The 23,594-nt window shown below is 33.8% G+C and overlaps 2 protein-coding genes across 3 annotated transcripts in view; both read left to right on the forward strand.

Moving 5' to 3' along the window:
• The first annotated feature begins 10,867 nt into the window (after nt 1-10,867).
• LOC127805579 (uncharacterized) lies at nt 10,868-11,592 on the forward strand. The gene is made up of 3 exons (XM_052342332.1): nt 10,868-11,164; nt 11,234-11,327; nt 11,564-11,592. Exons 1-3 carry the CDS (start codon nt 10,868-10,870, stop codon nt 11,590-11,592), a joined length of 420 nt encoding a protein of 139 aa, XP_052198292.1.
• Nucleotides 11,593-21,936: 10,344 nt separating this feature from the next.
• LOC127806198 (probable E3 ubiquitin-protein ligase ARI8) overlaps nt 21,937-23,594 on the forward strand; it is a 104,146-nt gene continuing 102,488 nt past the window's right edge. For both annotated transcript variants that reach the window (XM_052343331.1, XM_052343330.1), the window contains exon 1: nt 21,937-22,234. In XM_052343331.1, coding sequence (XP_052199291.1) covers nt 22,076-22,234 — 159 coding nt within the window. In that variant the 5' untranslated portion in view covers nt 21,937-22,075. The remainder of the gene's footprint in view (nt 22,235-23,594) is intronic.

Genomic DNA, 23,594 nt, shown 5'->3' on the forward strand with positions numbered 1-23,594 from the left:
ATTTACATCATCAATATCATCACAAGATTTTTTTAATGAAAGATTTGAATCATTAACGGCTGCACGGATCTATGATTCTTCAACAATTAAAATTCTTTTATTAAAGGCTATAGGCTTTGCTTTGTGAATAATATTGAAGAAAAATATTTTCATCCCTTTAAGTATCAAATTTACTCAAAATACATACTTTTCATTATTTAAAATAAAATATTTACTTCATGAGAAGTATTTAGTTTTTTAGGACTGATCGAATTTACGAACTCAATGAATATGTTGAGATTTAGTGTGATATGATTGAGATGACACATCAAACTCCTTTTGATATTGGAAACATATTTTCAATCAAGTGCACTCTTGTTATGAGTTTATACAATCACAACTATCACTGATTACATAGGATATTTATCTCGCGTCGGAGATCAATAGATTTCATTAGCAATCATTTGTCTTCATACGTTACTACACAAATGCCACACAGTCCATCTCTCACAACAATAACTGAGTGGTTCTTAGTAATGGCAAATCCCGGGCACCAACATACAAGATAATTGTATTGTCTTCGATCTAAGGACATGTAACATAATCAAATGCCACATATCATAGATCTTTTTAATCATGTGATCTGTTATTTGCGTCACAATCAATAGATGTTCAATTAACATTTATTCACATGTTTGTTATATCGATCTCATAAATTATAAAATGCGACTTATCATCTTTTATTATTAGTATCTCATATTAATCAAATTTAGTGATTTATGTGTCAATACGTAATTGATTAATCATAACTTTTTTTTTGAAAAATCTAAAAATTGGAAATTACTTTAAAAAATCTTTAATCCAAAAGTCTTTTGTCAAATATTCTCAACACTTAAGAATAAGACATTCATTAGAAAATGTAAGGGTTATTCATACATATAAATTGAAAAGGTATGAATGGAGATATGACCTTAAAAATAAAAATATATTTTATTATATTTACAAGATTTACATCATTAGTCCCATAATACAACTGCTAGATCTCATCTAAATATAGTATTAAGGGCACTAACACTAACATTGTGAATATGCTTATGGTTTGGGATTTAGTGTTAGGAAATCAAAATAATATTATTTCACAAGTACTAAAAAAATTAGATAAAAAAATTATTTGTTGGACAAAAAGATGTAAAGATGAGAAAGAAGTATTCATGGAGAATCTTCATATCAAAATTTGGATACGAAGAGAGGTTGTAAGGCAATGGTTTTATTTGAATGTGATAAATATTATTATTATTATTTACAGTTAAGCAATTCATTAGAGATCACAATCATGAGATGGCCATGTATTATGAAAGACACTTGTTGAGATCTTCATGATCAATATCACAAAATAGTGGGGTGTTACAATCCATGTTAAATGCCAGAATTCAACTTTTCAATGCTTACGAGTATTTAACAGATGAAAGTGGTGGTTTGGAAAATATTAGGTTTACTAAAAAGGATATGTATAATTATATACATGAAATGAATGTTTTTCAAATTGAGACAGGATATGTATAATTATAAACACATTTGAGTGGTTGTTTAAAACATTTCTAGATTCAATGGAAGGTAAACATAGAATAATAATATTTGTTGACCAAGATGCAACAATGTCGAATGCAATTAAGAGGGTTTTTCTAGAATCACATCATCACCTTTGCCAATGGCACATTGCTAAAAAAGCTCCATCTTATTTGCACAGCCTGAACTCAAATCATGATTTTTAAAAGTACTTTCACGAATGTTTGTATGGATGACAAACATGAGAAGATTTTGAAGATACACGACAGTATATGGTAATTGAATATAGAGTTCAAACTAACAAATGGTTAAATAGAATTTATAATATTCGTCATAAATGAAGCACAGGTTTTAATAATGACACATTCCATTGTGGAATTAAATCTTCATCTTGGAGTGATAGCACAAATCATGTACTCAACAGGATTGGTGATAAAACAACTTCATTGTACAAATTTGTTGAAGGTTTTGAAAAAATGGATAAGCAGTGGCAATCTCGTGAGAAAGATGAAGACTTTCGATGCGCAAATGGTGCTACATCATGCATCATAAAGGAGAGTTTTATGTTGAAGCAAGCTGCCAATGTTTATATAAACAGAATGTATAAGATTTTTGAAAAAGAATATCTCAGAAAGACGAGGCAACAACTTTTAAGGATAAGTTAAATGTTCAAAATATGAATATTTAAGAGATTGTGGCCCATGGTGGAGAGGATAATGGGGTTGTTACTGTGCATCATTATGTGACACTATGGAAGTAAATTGTAGTTGTAAAAAGTTTGGGTCCATGGGTATTCTTTGCTCACATACATTAAAGGCCTTTGTTAATTGAAATGTTAATCATATTCTTAAAAGATAGATAATATAACAACCCGTTAGTGGGTTTAGGAGTTTATTAATATTTTATTTATGAACATTGAAAATTTTACCCCTATTAAATTAAATGTAAAAAATATTTTTATGTGACAAAATTCATGTTTATGTGATTAATGCAATGGATAGTGGCAAGCTAAAATAAGCCCATCTCTAATTGATTGGGCTACTAAAATTGGGTTAAACCCAAGTGTGAATTTTGCATATTTAATTAAATAAAAGTTGTAAAGCCCATTGGGAGAAGTTGGCCATTTTCTTTAATTGGGCCATTGATTTGGGCTTGGGCCCATGTGTAAAAAATGTAGCCTTAAATGAAATTGAGAAATATGGAAAATGACAAAAATGGGCATACTTTATGAAAAAGGTAAGGGCAAAAAGGGATTTTCATAATTGGTTCGATAAAAAAAATAAGGAATAATTAAGAAAATGTAAAATGTCCAAAGAGAACTCTATGTTATGCATGTGTGTGGGAAAAGTTAAGGGTAATTGTGGAAATCTATAAATAAGGATATAAAGAAAAGATGATAGAAATAGGAAAAATGGCAAAAGACTAAATGAGCCTTTGATTGTGTGTGTGTGTGTGTTTTATGTGGGAGGGCAAAATGGTAATTTCCAATGGGGGTGGTTGGCAGCCCACTCCTCCCCTTCTTCTCCCCATGCTCTCTTGTCCCTTCTTCATTTTTCTTCTTCTTCTCTCGGTGGTTTCTTCTCATTCTTCTTTAATTTTCTTCTTCTTTTTATTGTTGGGAGCTTCAAGTTATAGCTTGAGAAGGCTTCTTCTTCTTTTTTCGGTCCAAGCTTTTAAGGAAAGTTCCTTCTCTTCCCTTGTTCTCTTCTAAAGAAACCTCTTTCGATTTCAAGGAGATATATATATATATATATATATTTATATATACATAGTTAGTCTATTCTCTTAGTGGTGAGAATAACTCTTGGCAATGGTAGCCAAATTTTTCATTTTTTTCTCAAGTTGTGGGTTTCTTCTTTGAGTCATTGTTGTGTCTCATTGATGATTTCATTTGGGCTTGTTTATCCCATATTTCATTCATGGAATGGCATTTGTGGGTTAGAAAGCTAGATGAGGGGATTTTAGTGTGTTTGGTGTTCATTTCGTATGTTTCTGGTTGCATCAAGTCGACTTATCTATGGGTTAAGTCGACTCGGAAGAGGCTCGTCTTTGCAGTCATTTTTCTCCCTACTCTCAGATAAGTCGACTTGTTTTCCCCTCAAGTTGACAGAGCGATTTTCGTCAGCACTACACATGCTTTACTATTTTGGTCATAACTTTTGATGTAAAAGTTGGAATTGAGATCTGTTTGAAATGTCATAATCTAGAATTTGAGAGATTCGATTTGATATATAATATCATATACTTTGGTTACAATTTGAGTTGTTTAAGACTTTTCTCAATCCAAATTAAGTATGATTGTTAAAATAAGTTGTTATTAAATGCTTCCTCTAATATCACTTAATTCTCTAAAATAATAGGATGTGGTTGAGGATATATATATATATAGGTGTATACATGGGATTCATGAGATAAAAATGTAATTGAGTTGCACGAGAAAACACGATAATCACATTTGGGAAGTCATTAAGAAATGTTCTTGGTTGGCATGTCCATGGAATCTCATGTGTGATGCAATACTATCATCATATAAATAATTACCCTTAATTGATGTGATGAAATCTATTTAAATGTTGAATTGGGTGAAATAGCCAAGAACCTTAATGGGCAAAAATTAAAGGTGTGTAAATGTTACTCGTTATAATTGTGCTTGTGGCTGCATTGCATTGCATTGTGTTTCTGTATTGTTTCACATTATGATGTTGGGTCATGGGATGCATTCATTGGGGGGTCATGCTTTGTATGTGCTGGGAGCATGAGCATTAGCATGACACGGTTGGCCTGTGAGTGCTAACTTGTGTATGTTAGGCGAGTATATGCATTAGAGCATTTGTGTGTGTGAATTCCTACTTGGGCGTAGCATGACCTAATGCTTGGCTTATGTAGGCCTTGTCACCACGTTAATGCTGCAAGAGCCACTATATTCCTTATATGCTACATTACATGAGGGGTACGGACCTGATAGGTTAGCCGGTGAGTGCAAGGTTATGATATGAGTGGGTTGCGCGACACGGACCCAATAGGTTAGCCGGTGAGTGCAAATTCTAAACCCAAGGTTGGAAGGTCTCATGTTATATACAGGGCACAAATCTGATAGGGTTAGCCAGTGAGTGCAAAGTTATGATATGAAAGTGTTGTGGGGCACGGACCCTGTAGATTAGCCGGTGAGTGCGAATCCCGAACCCAAGGTTGGATGGTCTCATGTTATATACATTGTTATGTGCTATGTGTAGTGTGATACAAGCTATGTACCACAAAGTCCTTGTGTACCATTATATTAAGTATGTGAATGTCACCTTATGGAGTTGAAAATATGTTTTGATGTTATGAAAAGAAATCATAATCCTAGGAAGTATTGTTAATAAGAAAGACATGAATCCAATTGGTATCTATATGTCGGGTAGCAATTTTCCTTGGCTCTACTTTATGCATGTCTTCATATATCGATTTCATTATGCTTCCATTTGCTATATATATGCTTGCCGAGCCTTATGGCTCACTTTAAAAAATGTGTTTTGGTGAAATGTATGAAATTATATTTTTTTGAGGATGTGGTTGTCAAGTGTAGAAGGCATGAACCTAATGGTTGTCTAGATGTCGAGTAGTGATTTTCTTTTGGCTCTGAGTTATTTATGCCTTCATATATCGTTCTATTGATGCTCCCTTTACTATATACTTGCTGAGCCTTGTGGCTCACTTTATTTCTTTTGTCATTCCAGGAAAATTGAAGATAGATATTTGGGGCGAGTTATTGTTAGATGTGTACAGAAATGTCTCAGCCTCAAGATCCATGGTTGTAGTTTGAGGGCATGAGTAGAGTGTTTCATGTTGAAATTAAAGCCTTAGTGCCTATTTATTTTGAAAATGTATGGGTGGTAAGGCCAAGATAATGATGTAAATAATGTTGTAATATTTATTATGGCTCATATTGATAATGAGCAAATATGGAAATAAAAAGAAATTTTTGGCAAATTTTGAGTGATTTTTGTATCTATATCCATTTTGAATGGATCTTCTCTCGGACTTCCTATGCTAGCGGGTAAATCTAGGAATGGGCCTTGACAGATAATGATGCGATGGACGAAGGATGTTAATTAAAAAAAGAGCCCATGCATTGGATATGGGTCAATGTGAACAAGGTGGTGGGGTGTCAAAGTCACATATTGTTTATGGTAATAGAGTAATGAGAATTGCTTTTGATTTGGTTTCACGTAATCTATAAGATGAAAGGGAAAGAGGTACTGTGTTTGGGGCATTTCAGAATGGGCATGTGAAACTAGAGTATTTAAGTTTCTTAAACTTAAGTGCTTATTCCTCTATTAAGGATAATCGAGGCAAAGAAGTATCAAGTAGTGGCACAGTTGAAGAAGATAATATCTTATCTAAAGAGGGCAATATCTTACTTGAAGAGCTTATTATGGACCCTTGCAAAATAAAAACAAAAGGTGCACTGAGTCAAAGGTTAAAGAGTCATTGAGAGAAGCGATAAAACAAGACATCAACTTCAACTCATTCAGGAATACGTTTTGTTGAGTTTTTATTTAGAGTGAAACAAATCTTATGCACAAGTCAACTCATTCAGATAATATCTTTAGAGTTTTTATTTTTTGAGTTAAACAAATCTTATGCATATGATATAATTTACATACTTATTGTAGGAAAACGTAAAAATATAAGTAAAAGAAGCATCGAGGCTACTTCTAGTGGTATGATTACTAGCACTAATCTAGCTCCATCAACACCACCACCAGTTTATATACAAGATGGTAACAATCCTTACAACCATGTGGATACTCAAATGTCTTATTTTGGCCAAGTTCAGGTAAATTATATTTCTTGTACTATTACTATAAATCAGGTAGGAGATAGTAGTATTAATAGTTGTTTATTTATTTTATGGTTGTCAAAAGGGGTAAATCAAGTTCCATGAGTATTATTCCCATCCAACAAGTCATTTTCAAGCATGTTTTGGGGAGTTCAACAGTCAATTGTAAATGGGATGCAAGTATGTTTATTATATAAGTGTGTCTATAAAGTTGTATTGATTCTAACTTGATTTTAAAGATTTTTAATATTGTTTTTTTTATTAATGTTTGGTAGATGGCACCTCCATATCCATGGTTTCCCAATATGAACCTGTTTGATAATGGTAAAGGAATGCATGCTAATGATACACCACAATAAATTCAAATGTTTGGTGACTTTGTATCATAAATGATATTTTTTATTTGATTGTATAAGCAGGATTTCGAATACTATGGTTAAAAATGCAAGATTTTGATTGTTGAATTAATTAAAAATGCAGAATTTCAGTAGTATATTTAAGATTTTTTGATTATATTGATATTTTAGATCATGATATATTTAATTGTATATGCAAGGTTTCAATTATATTAATAGTTCAATTTTAACATATATTGTTGTTGTTATTGCCAAGATACAACAATGAATTTATTTGACTGGAAACTTCGTTGTCAACCCATCTGAGTTTGCAAGGAAGAAAACAGTCAAAGGGCGCGAAAGGGTCATCCAGCAAACACTCTTATGCTTAAGTCAAACACTGAGAGTAATAAAATCCCAAGAGTAGTATTTACACCAGTATCAAAGACATACTTTTTTTTGAAATGAGTGTCTACCTATTTATAGAAGAATATTTAGTAATTTGAAATAGTCCAGGTTAGGATTCTTGTAGATAACGTCTATCTTGATTATTCCCAATCTGGTTGGAATTTGGATTCTTATAGATGACGTTTATCTTGCCCTTTTGGGGATATAATTTCTTATGGATGATCGTTTATCATTTTCTTGAAAGGATTTCCAACTGTTAGAGTTATCAAGTTTATGTAGTGTGTGAGACCTCTCTCCCTCGTATTTGGGAAAATGCTTTGGTGTTGTCATTGGATATTCTGCGTATCCCTATCGATGGACGGAGGAGCCGTTAGATCTCGGGGACTGTGGGCTCTTTACGATTGCAGCCCTTAAGGAATGCAGGTTGAGGCTGTGTACTGAGGCCATGGCTGCAAGCTAAAGCTACGGCTGTGGACTAAGGCCACGACCACGGGTTGAGGTGGTGTGTCGAGGCCTCGTGCTAAGACCACATCCGTAGGATAACACCGAGGTTGCAGGCTAAGGCCACAGTCATGGGTGGAACTCATGGTTACGAGTTGATGCTGCAGTTATGGGATGAGGCTAAGGCTGTGGTTGCAGGCTAAGGCCGTGAGCCTTTTACTTATTTATTTGGGTCACAAAGACTCCGCATGTCTCTTCTCATTCCACCGGTTTAACCTGGGTTAATCTATGTAATTAGTTTTTTCCTTTGTCTTTTTGTATTATAGCATATCAATTGCTCCCACTCTTTTTTCTAGGTTTCTTAGGGAGAAGAGTAGTTCTCTTTTATTGATTATTTCACACATCCTTCTTTATTCGTGGGCACTTCTAGAGGTATTTTTTGCAAAATTTTTGATTAGTTCAAGGTTTTTTTTGTGTGGTTCCCAACTATAAAAAAGATAGGAGAGGCCTCATTTTTGTCTTAACTTGCCATTTTACCTTTTCTTTCTAGGGTTTTCTTCTCTTACTTTTTGTCTTTCGTTTTCTTTCAGAGTGTTAAACGTATAGTGGTAGTTAATGCCAGTACCCAAGCCCACCACCGTTTTGTTGAGGATAGGATAGCTTACTGGCATCGTGAGCATGGAAAGTGGACTATCCAATCTAGGAATGTTGATCAGGCCATTAGTAATGCCACAAAAGAATCTAACTCTTGCCACCAATCTTGTGAGAGTCTTTAGGAGCAGCTTGCTGGGAATCGAGGCATTGTACACTGATGAGGTTGGAGCTTTAGAGCGCGAGATGGATTAGCCAAGTTGGGCTTGTGCTTCTCTCCATCTGGCAGTTGACTAGGGTCCCGCTAGGGAGGAGGAGATGCTGCGTGGACTGGAGGAGAAGCGAGATCACATTAGAGCGAAGGTTGTTCGAGATTATCGCCTCTCACATGACTAATTCGAGAAGAATGAGGAGTATGTTGGGAGCTTCATGAAGCTTGGATTTTTCCTAGCATGTTCCTATTTGGAGTCCTAAAGGCCTTGTGAGAGCTTTAATTAATTGGTCTACTCTGCCAAGGCTACTACAAGCGTCGAGTCCATGGATTGGTACAAGTATGAGCCTGGGGCCTTGAGTCCCAACACCTATCTCAGTTGTTCTTTGGTGGATAACCTAGAGAACTTGTCAGGCCCCTAAGAGCCTTATGTAGATGGGCCAGGTGCTCCTAAGGTGATTGGCATGCTCATTGGCCTAGATGTAGGCGAGGATCTTGATCACCCCATGGTTTATCCTTCTAATGACTGATTACATGGTGTTTTCCTCACTATTGTACGTTTGTTATTTTTTGAGTGCTTGACCTTGGATTTGTAATGAGACAATGTATTCTTGTCTATTTTGATTTGTTTTGATGGCCTATACTTGTTTACGCCATTTTCAGCTCTATCGCCTTTTGATTTGTATGTCATTTTTGGTTTTAATATCTGTCGTTTCCTAGTTCTTTGGTTGAACTGGTTTGGCTAAAGAACTTATTAGGCATTTCATAGTTTCATCGTATCACTTCTTTAGTTGCCCATTAGTTGCTAGGGAAGGTTGCCTTGTTGCTCCACAATATACTTTTTATGTTCTTACAAGTGATTGTCATGAGTTCGAAGCAAATCCTGTTGGATCCTTAATCCAACGTTGGTGTCATATGTGAATAATTATGCATTGCGGGCTATTAAATAATCTTAAGCCCAATTAAAAGTGATTTGTTAAATTTTGGGCCATTTGGGCTTTAATGTATCTAATAGAGTGTGGGCCTTTAATGTGTAGATACTTAAAGGATAATTCTATTTTCTTGATGGGCTAAAACAAAATTATCAATAGGGTAATGGGTTGTTACCTCTATAAATATAGCGGTTATGGTCCCCAGGTCATACGAACGAATCAGTTTTATTTTTGTATCCCATCATCAGAAACTACTTACAAAGAGAAACTTAAAGGATTATCTCAGAAATTCGTATTAATCTGGAAGGCTCGCCGCACGGATCTAAAGAGATATAATCATTATGGATTCAGGTACGCTTCCATTTATTGTTTATTTATTCTTGATGATTTGACATGAATATTCTTGGTATTCGGGTGATAGTTTTCACAAAAGATTTAAAGTTTGCAACAAGTGGTATCAGAGCCCTTTTCATGTTAAGTCATTAAGAATCATATTATTTTGATCCATGATTTATTTGGATATACTAGTTCTTTTAAACCAAAATTTTATGGGTTAAGTAGCGGCACAGGCTTCTGGTCATGACATTAAGAAGAGAAAGCCACGATAAGTGGCCACGGCATCAAGGATGGCAGCAGCCAAATAGCCGTTGCATTAAAGTAATGAAAGCAGCGGCTATCTTGCCCCTACATCAAGAAAGTCGCGGCCAGTGGCCGCGGCCGCAACGTTCAGTTTCCCTAGGGAAGGAAACCCCTAGGGTTTCTAGACATAGGCCCATAAGGCCTATAAAAGGAAGGTAAATTCAGTAAAGCATTTTTTTAAACAGTTTTTTTTTTCATTTATTTTCTTTAAAAATAGTTTTTTATTAAAAAAAATGGGGATTATTTTTTGGTGCAATTTTAAATTCGAATATTGGCATGATTATATATATATATTTTAAAATAAATGAATTAAAACAACATGTCGTCAAAGTGACCTCTCTTGTGGAAATTAATTTGTTTTGAAATATAAATGGTTGTGTACATGTAACTTGTGTGAATGTGTATCGGCCTAAAGGAAGGTAAATATTTACCAGAATTGCATGTGCACTTGTGGTAATAAATGCCTGATAATTATTTGGTTTTACATATGACCAATAAATCGACCCAAAGGAAGATTTATTGTTTGTTGTGTTATTATTATCAGTATTTGATTACTACACCAAGATATCATTTACAAGTTAATATTTTATTCAAAGATGAAATTATTAATGGAGTGTCCGGTATCTTGAGATGGAATTTGTCTTTATTTGAATTTATTTTTGTTTTGAGACTTATATGAGCTTGTTTTATTTGTTTGTTTGTCGTTCTCTGTTCAGCACTCGCTCATGCTAATATTACTGCCACTATCAATTCTATTCCTATGTTAAATGGCTTTAACTTCAAGTCATGGCAAGAGAACCTCAAGATAGTTCTCGAAGTCATGGATCTTGACCTTGCGATAAGGGTTGATTCTCTAGCACCTCTTACGGATTCGAGTACCTCTGATCAAAGGAAGGAGATGGAAAAGTAGGAGAGATCAAATCGCATGTGCATGATGATCATGAAGAAAGTCATTCCGGAAGTATTTAGGGGCACAATATCTGAAAAGATTACTGCGGCTAAGGATTTCCTTGCGGATATTGAAAAGAGGTTTGCCAAGAATGAAAAGGCTGAAATTGGTATACTCTTGGCAAGCCTAATTTCAATGAGGTATAAGGGTAAAGGAAACATCAGGGAGTACATCATGGAGATGTCTCATCTTGCTTCTAAGTTGAAAGCACTTAAGCTTGAACTCTCAGAGGAATTGCTAGTGCATCTGGTTTTGATTTCACTTCCAACACAATTTAACCAGTTTAAGGTGAGCTACAACTGTCAGAAAGAGACTTAGTCTCTGAATGGGCTTATCTCACACTGTGTTCTAGAAAAGGAAATACTGAAGCAAGATAAGACAGAAAGTGCTTACTTGGCATCAACCTCTAAGGACAAAGTAAGGAAAAGGAAGAAGGATATGGAAGCTGCAGGTACAACACCTCATAAGAAGCAACAAAAGAAACCGACTAACTCAGTTGGTAAGAGTTGTTTCTTCTGTGGAGTTGAAGGGCATCAAAAGAAGCATTGCACTAACTATCACGCATGACGTGCTAAGAAATGTATGCTTCTTAATTTGGTTTGTTCTCAGGTTAATTTAATTTCGATACCTAAACACATGTGGTGGATAGATTCTTGTGCAACAACTCATATCAGTGTGTCTATGCAGGGTTGCTTGAGTTGCCGAAAGCCAAATGATGTTGAAAGATACATCTATGTGGGCGATGGCAAGACGGTTCAAGTTGAGGCAATAGGAAAATTTAGATTATTGTTAATGACTTGATTTTATATGGATCTTGATGAAACATTTATTGTACCCTCTTTTAGATGGAATTTGATTTCTATTTTTGCTTTGGACAAATTTAGTTATTCTTGTTCATTTGGAAATAGAAAATTTAGTTTGTTTCATGATTCAAAATTGATTGGTTTATGTTCTTTGTTAGGCTATGATAATCTTTATTTAATTGATACAATTGCTTCATATAATGAATCCCTGTAATTAAATACACGAGGTGTAAGGAGAAAATTAACAACTGAGAATTCAGTTGCATTATGGCATAAGAGATTAGGTCATATCTCCAGACAGAGAATTGAGAGACTTGTGTCAGACAAAATTCTAGATCCCTTAAATTTCACAAATTTTGATGTTTGTGTTAACTGTATAAAGGGAAAACAAACCAGTAAAAGAAGATTTGAAACCAACAGGACTATGGACGTCTTAGAACTTATACATACGGATATTTGTGGGCCTTTCCCTATGGTTGCTTGTGATAGAGTTGTAACCTGGGAGGCAATCATAAGAGTTGTGAGTTGGTTGCATTTCTAGTTAATCTTGGACATATTTTGATTAATATCAGTATTTCTCTTTTAATATGTGGCAATACGTTCATCTTTATATTTTACTATTTAGATGATTCCCAAAGAGTGTAACAATGTCAATCAAGTTATGATGAGATCGTACTAATGAGATTGAATGATTGATGCTTCATTCTTAAACTATTCCTAGTCATAGGATTATAGAGTGGGGCCTTTATAGTACCGTCAAGAGTAGTACACACTATGCATGCTCATAAAGAGGGTAATTGATCTCATTGACTACTTGTGTGGTGACACTAATGCAAGTGTGTAGGTGCTCATTGGTGAATGAGTTCACTGAACGACCTAACTTGAAAACACCCAAATGGTAATTCTTACTAAATGTCAATTGGGAGTTCTATGTGGCAACAGGTGCTAGTAATCTCTTTTCCTGAGGTACCACAATTATCTTATATGAGGAGTGTCATGTTTTGATGCCACTGTATGGGGTCCAGTAAGATGGGTCCCTAATAGGGTGGTTATTGAGTAACATATTAAAAAGTAAAGAACACTTCAAATAATATATATGATATATTATATTGAAAAGAAAATTACACTTTCATTATATATAATATGTGACATATTATATTGAAAATAAAATGGCCATCTCCTCCTATATAAATAGTTGATCATGGAGAGAATTAGAAGTGTATAAGAAACATTTAGCTATTTGCAAGTTGTTGCTACATTTTCTCTTGGCGATAAGCTTTATTCATTCTCATTCTAGTTGGAATTCTCTTAACCATTACTCCTATTTTGCTCTTGATTCCATTCTTGCTAGTGTAACAAGTCTAACCCAATAAAGAGTCTATTGATTTTTGGAATCCATTTAACTTTCATCTCCTGCATTTAGTTTGGCTAGCACATAAGTTAAGTTGTAGGATTCATTCCTTACTTGAAGCATAGATTAACTAGGCCCCTCGTGCTTTCGATAGACGGTTTGGTCTAACCGATTATTTGTTCGAGAGCTTTTGGTGTGCAACCGTTGTTGCCCCGGAGGAGATTCCAGCCTCTACATCAGACTTCAAATTAACCACTGTGAGGTATATATGCTAAACCCACTATAGAATGGTTTGATTTTATATTGCTTATGGTCATGGGAAATCGAGTCTTGCAAGGTGGTCTTGAACTTATTTCCGTTGCGTTCTTATTTATGTTTTTGAAAATGGTAAAACCCTTGTATTTATACACCAAGAGTTGGTGTTCCATTTCAGTTGTCACTGGATATTCCTATGCATCCTGAGGAACGGAAGGGCTGCGAGCCCTCAGGGACTATGGGCCCTTTACGATTGCAGCCCTTAAGGGATGTGGTATAAGGCCGTAGTCGCGGGCTTCAGCCACAATTGTTGGCTGAGGTCGCAGCTACGGGATGACGTCACAATTACATGCTAAGGCCATGTACTAAGCCTGTGGCTGCGAGTTGAGGTCGCGGGCTAAGGCTACTGGTCCTTATGGGCTTCGAGCCCTCCATGTGCTTATTTGGGTCGTGAAGATTTTGCATCCCTTTTCTCATTCCACCCATTTGTAGGAGTGTGCATTTTTTTGATTTAACCGAACCGACCGAACCGGTCAGTTCGGTTCGATTTTGTAGCTTATCGATTAGCGGTTCAGTTAATGGGTTGGCTGGGGTTCGGTTCTGTTTATCGATTCGGTTTAGTTCAACCGATTACCCGAAAAACTGAATCGACCGAAGTATGGAATGACGTCATTTTGTGTTTAGAAAGAACCCACCCTCCCTCTCCAACCCTCGCGCCTCATTGCCATTTGTCGTTCAATTTGAAACCCTAACCCCCTTTCGAGAGACTTCCGAAGATTCAGAAAGAGAGAGAGTGAAACCCTAACCCCCTTTCGAACCCAGATCGTCGACGTTCCCGCTGTCCGTTGCCCTCGGTTCCTTTCCTTCATCGCCTCCGACATCCGTCGCCCTCTGCTAATTCTGTGTCTTCAACATTCTCTGTGTAGATCAGAAGGTGAACGCACTTCGCTCGAAACATTCGAAGACTGAACAGCGTAGGAGGAGCAAGATTAACGAGAGGCAAGAACCACGATCCTTCTATTTTGTTGTTTGCTATGTTATTATTTGTGTACATTAAACTGGAAGGAAAATGGTTCATTGCTCAGTGTATGGTTGTGATGATATATTTAATGTATTGGCTGTCGATCTCTGCCACATGGTGTCTTTTTAGTGAAATTTTGTGAATTAACTCGAACTTCTTGGTAGTCTTCAATTTTCGTATCCAGTGCTAAATTCCTCATTAAGTAAACTCTTGGTTAAGGTTCAAGAGATAAAACCCTTCAGAGGTGTTTCACGGGCATAGCTAGATGTTGGCTTGATTTAAATCTCTTGAACAGTCTGTTTAAGGGATAGCCATGGAGACGATGAACAATTTTAATTAAGTCGAAGTTAGTTGAAACAAGAATGTTATTGATGAACTATAGGTATTGTAATGTTTTAAGATTTTTGAGAAAACCATTTTCCAATGAGTGTCATTAGAAAATTCAGTTTTAAGCACTATGTTGTCAGAAGACCAACTTAGTTGATTATATTTGTTTTTCCCCTGTAAAAGACTTTGAGGAAATAAATATAGAATGCATTGTATCATCTTTGGTTGCTAAGTTTATTGTTTTGAAATAGTTGTGTACCATGTTTTAAATGTTTTTTGTTCAATACATGTAAAAGCTTGCTCCGTTTTATATATAAGCAGTAAGCTCAGTTTTGGGTGTGTTTTATGTTCTGTTAGTTCAGTGTCAATCTCGGTTAATTCAGTTTTTGATTAATTTCGGTTTGGTTTGGTTCGGTTGTTGGGTAGATTAATTGGTTCGATTATCGGTTCGGTTAGACTAATTTGGAAATCGGTTTGAACCGGTTCGATTATTTCGGTTAGTATTTTTTTTCGGTTCGGTTATAGAGTTCGAGGTGATTCGGTTTGGTTTGCTAAAAATCGGCCAGTTTGGTTCGGTTAAACCGAATGCACACCCCTACCCATTTGACCTGAATTAATCTATTTAATTAATTTTTCCCTTTTACTTTGTCTTTTTGTACTATGGCATATCAGATGTTTTTTTTATCAAGTTATTACAAAATAAAAAAGATTATAAAATGATCTTAGAGACGCGTAAATATAAACGTAAATAATATTATAAATTTAAATTTTTGTTCTAGAATTGTTAATTGGGAGGGTTTCATAATAAAAAAAGAGTCAAAATTTTAATTTTAAATCAACATTAAGTAAGTGTTCAGTACATTTTAAGTTATTAGAAGTTGAGAATATAAAAAATATTTGAAAATGAATATAATGTCAAACTTTCAATAAATATATATTTAATTATAATAAAAATTTTATTAATATAATAATAACAAAATATTTTTCCTCATATTTTTTCATGATTTTCTGTTAGTTACAGCCTGACACAAAGAGAGAAAGAGAGAAAGAGAGAGAGAGAGAGAGAGAGAGAGAAGTAGAGGGAGAACTGGAAGGGGCGCATTTGCCACAATACACGTGGCGTGCCTCTGCTGGCCGGATGGACCAGGTCTAGCATAGAATTTTCTATTTCTAATGGCTTCCTACTGTTGTGGCCCAGCAACCTCCTGCCAAAGCCTCTCCTAAGAGTGTCGACCATCAGAGACCCTTTGCACGCTATCGATATCAATGTTCCAGCTGTGGCATTGACCGCGTTACCTTGATTGAAGGCCTCAAAGCATCCTGCATGGTTTTTGCATGCGTTTCCAAAATCACTACCAGTACCATCTTTTCCATGACACCCACGATATCAGGGCAAGGTGTGTTTTTGCTGTTTGAGCATGGGACAATTCCTTGTTCACTAGCTTGTTTCCACCTTACTGCAAGCAATTATAAGTTCAATTGAGACTGATCCTCATTAGCATTAACAATTGACACTATCTGCAAGTCGTCTTCTCTTTCATTGCTTTTTTTTTCCTATCGAACCTGACTCCAATTGACTTTGTTAAAGACCCGGCCTGCGTTCTCATTTGCTTACTCTTTGAACCTCCTTTCTTCATGCCTGCATGATTTTTCTATCCTTTAGGTGAACAAAAGTGCTCGATTACCTCCCCAATACTCACATCCAAGCTTCGAGAATACCTTGACTAAGACTTGGTATGTTGTTTAAACTTGCTAGAATGTCCTTGTCCATGTGGGGAGAGACCCCTCGTCGACGAGACAGCTAGAGAAACTAGGCTGCCGCACATGAACACTGAAAAAACCCTTCTGCACCTGAAAGTTTTTAAAGAGAATGAAGAGCTAACTAACTTAAATCTTACAATCTAACCTTATGCTACCTAACTTTTTGAATTAAAGCACCTTATCTCATTTGTGCTTTGGTCCCCTTGTTTGTGCCCTTTTCTCTTCTTACATTTTCTTTGATTAAATATTCTTATTTTCAAGAACTTGTTGAACTTCCTTGCAACGAGGGCTATGTCTTCATTTTCATCGTTTCCTTTTTCCTCACTTTGATCCTTTTCAACTTTAAGTGACAACTCTTTTTCTTCTTAGACTCTTCCACTTGATCCCTCCTTATCATAATTTCATGGATCAACAAAGAGGCGAGCAACTCATCAAATGTATTCAAATCATTTGCCTCTTGAATTATCGTCACCTTGGGATCCAATATCCTTCACTAAATTCTAAGGATCTTCCTTACTTTTTTTCCATTTGAGTACAACTTCCCCAAGGATTCTAGGCTAGTAGTGATGTCGTTGAATCTTGTAAACATTTCTTTGATGACCTCATTTTCCTTCATAGAGAATATCTCATAGTCATGAGTAAGCAAGTTGATTTTTGTCTCCTTACTTGATTAGTTCCTTTGCATGTTACTTCAAATTTGTGCCAAATTTCCTTAGTCGTCTTGCATGTAGATACTCGATTGAATTTTTCTAAACTTAATGAACAAAATAGGATGTTCATTGGTTTTGAGCTGCACAAATCCTTTAATCCTTTTTTCTCCATTCATTGATATCTTCCATTGAGGGTACTTTCATTCCATCATAGCCTTCAAGATCTTGGCATCTTACATTAAGTAGCAAAAGGTCATTTTTTTTTTCCAATACTTATATATAGTTGGTTCCATCAAAGTAGAGTGGCCTAGTGGTACTTTGTCTTTTGGCTTCAGTTCCAATAATGTGTCATTTTATAAGATTCTCCTTACCTTGTTAAACTTGAAAAACATGGAGATTGACTCTAATACCAATTCTTAGACAAGCTTTGCTTGTATGACACCTCAGACCTAAAAGGATGAGTTTTTTAAAAAAAATATTTTTTGAAAAGCAATTAGTATAAATGTTGGAAATTTTGTAATTAAAATGAAATGTAATGAAAAGTTTTGTGAATAAATAAAAGCATAAGAGATAAAAATATTTTAGAGTGGTTCTGTTATCCCGATCTACATCCGCTACTCTAGTTCCCTGTTAGAGATTTCTAAATTCACTAGAAATGAATTAAATAAATGCAATAGCTAAAAATTCACACTAACTAGCCTTTTAACACACCTGTTAGGAAATTTAAAAAATACAAGAATAAATAAATGATAAATACAACTCTTAATAATAGAAATCTCTCTGATCCTTTTTCTAAAACAAGGCTAAAAATGAAGTTTACAATAAATGATCAACCCTTGACATAAATGAATCTTTTCTAAGCTCAATCTCTTTCTTCTCACTCTTCTTAAATGCCTTTGAACATCAAATTAGCTTGTAATTCTAGTTTGGAACATTTCAAATAGATTTCTAGCTGTTAAATTGACAAGAATAACAAAAAACCAATTTGTAGATTTCTAGCCATTAATAAGTTCTAGAATTAAAACTGTCTACAATTTCAATATGCAGTCAATAGCTTGTTTTAAAATTTGAAAAACCAGTCCATAATTTTTTTCACGTTTGAAAACCAATTGATTGTTTAACTCTAAAACATTGATTTAGAAGATATGAACTAAATTAGTTTGTCGTCGTTGTCGCTATTCGCTGCCATTATCGCCTTCCTTTCGTTTTCTTCTTCATTCCCAGTTATGATACTCATTTCACACACACACACATATGTATGCATATATTCGTAATTAGCACTTTTAAAACTTCATATTTAAGATGGATGCCTAAGGGCTCACTACAAAAAAATTAATTTTTTGCGACGATTTTGAAAAATCGCCACAAAATGGTTTTTAAAATCGTTACAAAATATAGCATAAAAAATGATGCAAAATTCATTAAAACATTTAATTTTGCGACGATTTTTAAAAAATCGTCAATAAATTTAGAAAATAATTAAAAATTAAATTAAATTTAGCGGCGGTTTCTCAAAAATCACCGTTAAATTAAAAATAATTAAATAATTAAAATTAAAATACATTTGGAGCAGTTTTGAAAAATCGCCGCAAAATTGACTAAAAATTGAATTTAGCAGCAGTTTTTGAGAAACTGCCGCTAAATTAAAAAATAATTAAATAATTCAAAATTAAAATTAAATTAACATTTGCAACGATTTTTTAAAACCGCCACAAAATTCATTAAAAAATTTAATTTAGCGGAGGTTTTTCAAAATCACTGCTAAATTTAAAAATAATTAAATAATTCAAAATTAAAATTAAATTAATATTTGCGATGATTTTTTAAAATTGCTGCAAAATTCATTAAAAAATTTAATTTAGCGATGGTTTTTGAGAAATCACCACTAAATTCAAAAAATTTGAATAATTAAAATTATTTTAATTAAATAATTAAAATTTTAGTTTTTTAATTAAAAATTATTCAAAATTAAAAATTTGTGGTTTTTAATTTTAATTATTTTAATTAAATAATTCAAATTAAAATTAAATTAGCATTTGAATTTAAATGTTACTTAAAAATTTGAATTTTACTTAATTTTAATTAACTATGTAATTTAAAATTTTAAAATTAAAATTAATTTAAAATTTTGAATTTTACGTAAGAAAATAATTAAAAATTAAATTAATAAAAAAATATAAAATCTTAAAAATAAATTTAAAATTTAATTTAAATTAATAGCAAAATTAATGAAAAATTTTAATTTTAAAAAATAAAAATAAAAAGAAATTTAACAAAATTTTAATATATAAAATTTTAATAATTTTAAAAAATATAAAAAATCTTTTTTTATTTTTAATCAATTAATTAATTTAATTTAATTCAATTAATTTATTTTTAATTTATTTATTTATTCTGTTAAAAAATAATTAATTAATTAATATTTTTTAATTTATATTAAAAAATATAAAATATAATTTTAAATAATTTATATGTGGGGTTAAATAATAAGGGGGCTTGGCAGATTAGACAATTTCGCACCCGCACGCGCATGGGAGAGGTCGCGGGTTCGAAACCGAGGAAGGAAGGTTGGAAATTTAATTTACAACATCGCCACGTGGCTGGGTGAGCGCAGGCAGGTCTAGACGGCTGGGAGAAATTAAAAATTTTAATTTTTTTTAATTTTTATGGCTATTCAAAAACTGTCGCTAAATATTTGAAAAACCGTCGCTAAATCATTTATTTTGCGGCGGTTTAAAAACAGTCGCAAAAAATATGATTTGCGGCGATTATTCCAACGGTTGCTGAAAATCACTGCTAAATGCTCCACGATGGCTAATGAAAACCGCCGCTAAATGCTATATTTTTTGTAACGCTATTTGATTATATTTTGTTTTGTTTTAATTTTTTGAAAGAAATAGAAATTCTATTCGATTGCTTATTTTATTTTCAAAATTATAAACACAAAGGTAAAAACGACAACTTATTTTTATTTTCACTCACAATTAAATTTTCATTTTTTAAATAAAAAATAAAACTAAACATAAAAATCTAAAAATTAACAACTCTCTCAAATAAGCCTCACAAAATTGTGTAAAATGTCACCGAGCCATCTATCTATATATGTTAAATGATGTTGAACCTAAGGACACTTTTTCATCGAAAAAGATATGCCATTCATAAATAATTGTATCCTTTTGTTTAAAAATAACTCAAGAAGTATATATGCCCTTTAAATTAAAGTACATAAATTCAAAAAATATGATTATTTATTTCTATTTAAAAGCAAAAGGTACTTATTCACCAATGATTATTTATTCCACCAAAAGATATCTTTTGGGTCTCTATTCATATTCATTGAAGTTAGACTAAACATATCAAAAGTACTCATTTGTAGTATTTTAATTTAGTTAGATTTTTGGATTCTTAGTAAATATAAAATTGTTATCTTTTCACCCAAAGATATATTTTCATATTCATTGAAGTTAGACTAAACATATCAAAAGTATTCATTTGTAGTATTTTAATTTAGTTAGATTTTTGGATTCTTAATAAATATAAAATTGTTATCTTTTCACCCAAAGATATATTTCCATGAAAAAACCTATCTTTTAATCATATAATATTATTTCTTTCCATTAAACATTGCAAACTACCAACAAAACATTGTCTCTTAGCATTCCAAATTGCTATGATCGATAAATGATGCGAACATATCACAATCTAAGTAAATTACTTTAGCATTAAAGAAAATCTCTGCCCACAATTTTTTAACTAATATTTTGTCCACTATTTTTCTGGCTATGAAGGTTTTTTCTATTACTTGTCCAAGTAAATAATGGCTTGATGTAGCCTAAGCCTATCGGTTAGCATATATTAATTATTCTTATGAAATTTTTCATAATTTTCTATCTCAATTGCCATCACGTTTATATTTAATATCTGACAAAATCTTATTACAATTACCACTTATGTACAATCAACACAATTTCTTCAATTGTCTAAGGGATGAATAAAATCTCAAGACATATTTTATCTAACTTGCTCGAGATTATAGTTAGGGACGGGGCTAGGATTTTTTGTTTAGGGGGCTTCAATTTTTTTTTTTCAATTGTAAGCTTTACTAATAAGAGAAAAATAGAAAAATAAAAATGAGAGTTTAACGAGTATGTTGAATATAATTCATTAACTTAAAAGGATAAAACAAAAAATAACATAAATACAAAAAAATATACAATATAAATATTTTATAAAACTACTTAAAGTCACAAAATTTAAGATCAAATGGTTGAATTTTAATTTACAAAAATGTTTTTGGAAGAGAATTAATTAGAGAGAGATATATATAGAGACTGTAACGAGAAATACAAGAAGAAGGAGGAGCCTGGAAGGTTGTTGAGAACCTTAGGCATGTTATTATCACATGGGCTTGGGTTTTTAAAAATAAGGGCAAGTTATTTAAAACAAAATCGTGGGTAATAGATTTGCCTTATTTGGGGTTGAAGTTTGGTTGATAGGAGTGAATTTAGAAAAAAAATAATATTTTTTAAATTAAAAAAAATTATTTTTTAAAAAATTGAGAAATGCCTTAAACTCTTCCCATCCATGGCCTGGAGCCACCCCTAATTATCGTAGAAATCAATTAATCTCTAAATAAATTACACAACAATATTTCTATTAATTGTGTCAATGTAATCACTAAAAAAATTTTAAATAAAAAAAAAACAAGCTATTTAGTGCCTTTCTTCTCGATCTTATATGTGGTTAACTCTTGACCTTTGATAAATTGTGTTTTCCATTGAATATTTTTAGATAGTCTTTGAAGTTAGTTTTGGAAAAACTTAAAAAAGCTAGTACAATTTCTTAAACCTTTGTATTTGAAGTATGGACGAAAATGGAATACTCCAAAAGTATAGGAGCTAACTGCAATTAGGCGTTTTTGTTTTTTGTTTCTCTCACCTCTGTCCGTCTTCAACGGCGATCATCGGAATCTCCATAACTTAATACCGCACCGCTTAATTGGATCAATTGTCGCGGTTTGGTTGAGGGACGATGGATTTGGAGGTCGAACTCCCCGACGCCGATGAGGCCCTGGACAATTTCTACAGCGGCGATGACTCCGACGACGCCGACGCCACCTACGATTTCATCGACGACGATGACAACTTCGATGATGACTCCCACCACTTCACCTCCCATCATCGCCACCAGGTAGCTTGATCCCCTTAATTCGTCCTAATTTTGATTGGGCTGATGCTTTTTTAATTAATTTCGCACTGACTGTCAAATAAAAGATGGGATTGATTTGGCTTGAGATTGGTTTATGTCCCTGGATTAAGGGATTTGTTTCTGGATAACCGGTAGCATTCCCAAGATAACCTGTCCAAAAGTCTGTTTCCTATATCTTACCACCGTGGTGTTAGCTCAACTGGCTTGAAGAGTGTTGTTCCCCCAAGATTATCAGTGATTGATCTTGAGAATGGACACTCTCACCATTTGAGTCTTGGGCGGTCCCTGCTATATGTGTTTCGGGTTTGAGGGGTGAAGGGGCTTATGATCTTGTGGCAAAAGCCTAACAGGGGTTTTGATCAATCTCTTGGATAGTCTCTACCTCTGATGCACGGAAATGCCTCAGAGACACTGTTTTGGCATTTTAGAGATGTTTCCCATTTCCAAAACATCAAAGAAGGCCTGAAACATTTTTCGGGCCACTTCTATAATTTGCGAAACGTTTTGGGGACGTTTTGCAAATTACTGAAAATTGTTGGAAACACATTTTCGATTGGAAATTCATTTCCACAATCGATTATGGTAAGAGACGGAATTGTTTCTGTCTCTTACCAGCAACTATATATATTATATCCTTCTTTTCTTCAATCTTTAAGCTGCCTGTTCTTTAGTACTAAATCTAATTTCCATTTCTAAATCTCGAAGATTGGCTCGCCTAAAACCTCTCATCGCCATCATTCCCTCTCGTTGTTGCCGCTAATTGCTTTTTGCTTGCTCGGTGCTTGTATCGCTGTCGATCGAGCCTCGGTCCTCTCGTAGTTGTCGTTCCCTCTCTCTATTGTTCCTTCTCACCGTTGTTCCCTCTTGTCGTCACCGCCGATTGCTTCTTGTTGCTCGGTGCTTGTGTCGTCGTCGATAGAGCCTCGGTCTTCTTGCGGTCATTCCCTTTTGCGATTGCCGGTTGTTCCCTCTTGCCATCGGCCCGTCGCTGCCGATTTATTGTTTATGTTTGTTTGTAACTTTGTATTATGTTTGAACTATTTTTTATAATTTTCTATATTAAAAATTATATTTACAAAAAAACCCCAATATTTTTTTAATTTACACTTTAGGTCGTGTTTCCATTTCCTACTTTTTTGGAAAAATGCCATTTTCCCATTTCCGTTTCCATGTAACTTAGGTCTCTACATGGTAGGTTGACATGTAAATTGGCTTTCAGAGGTTGACGTGGAACTGACTTAGGGTGTTATGTGAAGTATCCCATGGAATTGGCCTGACCAAAAAAAAAAAAAAAACAAAATCTGAATCTTTAACTTCAAAAAATATAAAATAACCCTTCATT

Source organism: Diospyros lotus, chromosome 7 (assembly GCF_014633365.1).
Source record: "Diospyros lotus cultivar Yz01 chromosome 7, ASM1463336v1, whole genome shotgun sequence".
In the NCBI taxonomy this organism is placed as follows: domain Eukaryota; kingdom Viridiplantae; phylum Streptophyta; class Magnoliopsida; order Ericales; family Ebenaceae; genus Diospyros; species Diospyros lotus.

Excerpts from the sequence above, each read along its gene's own strand:
- LOC127805579 (XM_052342332.1), top strand. The coding sequence starts at position 10,868 with ATGAAGAAAGTCATTCCGGAAGTATTTAGGGGCACAATATCTGAAAAG. Across the intron at positions 11,165-11,233 it reads CACAATTTAACCAGTTTAAG|GAAATACTGAAGCAAGATAA; the intron begins GTGAGCTACAAC and ends GTTCTAGAAAAG. Across the intron at positions 11,328-11,563 it reads GAAGGATATGGAAGCTGCAG|GGTTGCTTGAGTTGCCGAAA; the intron begins GTACAACACCTC and ends GTGTCTATGCAG.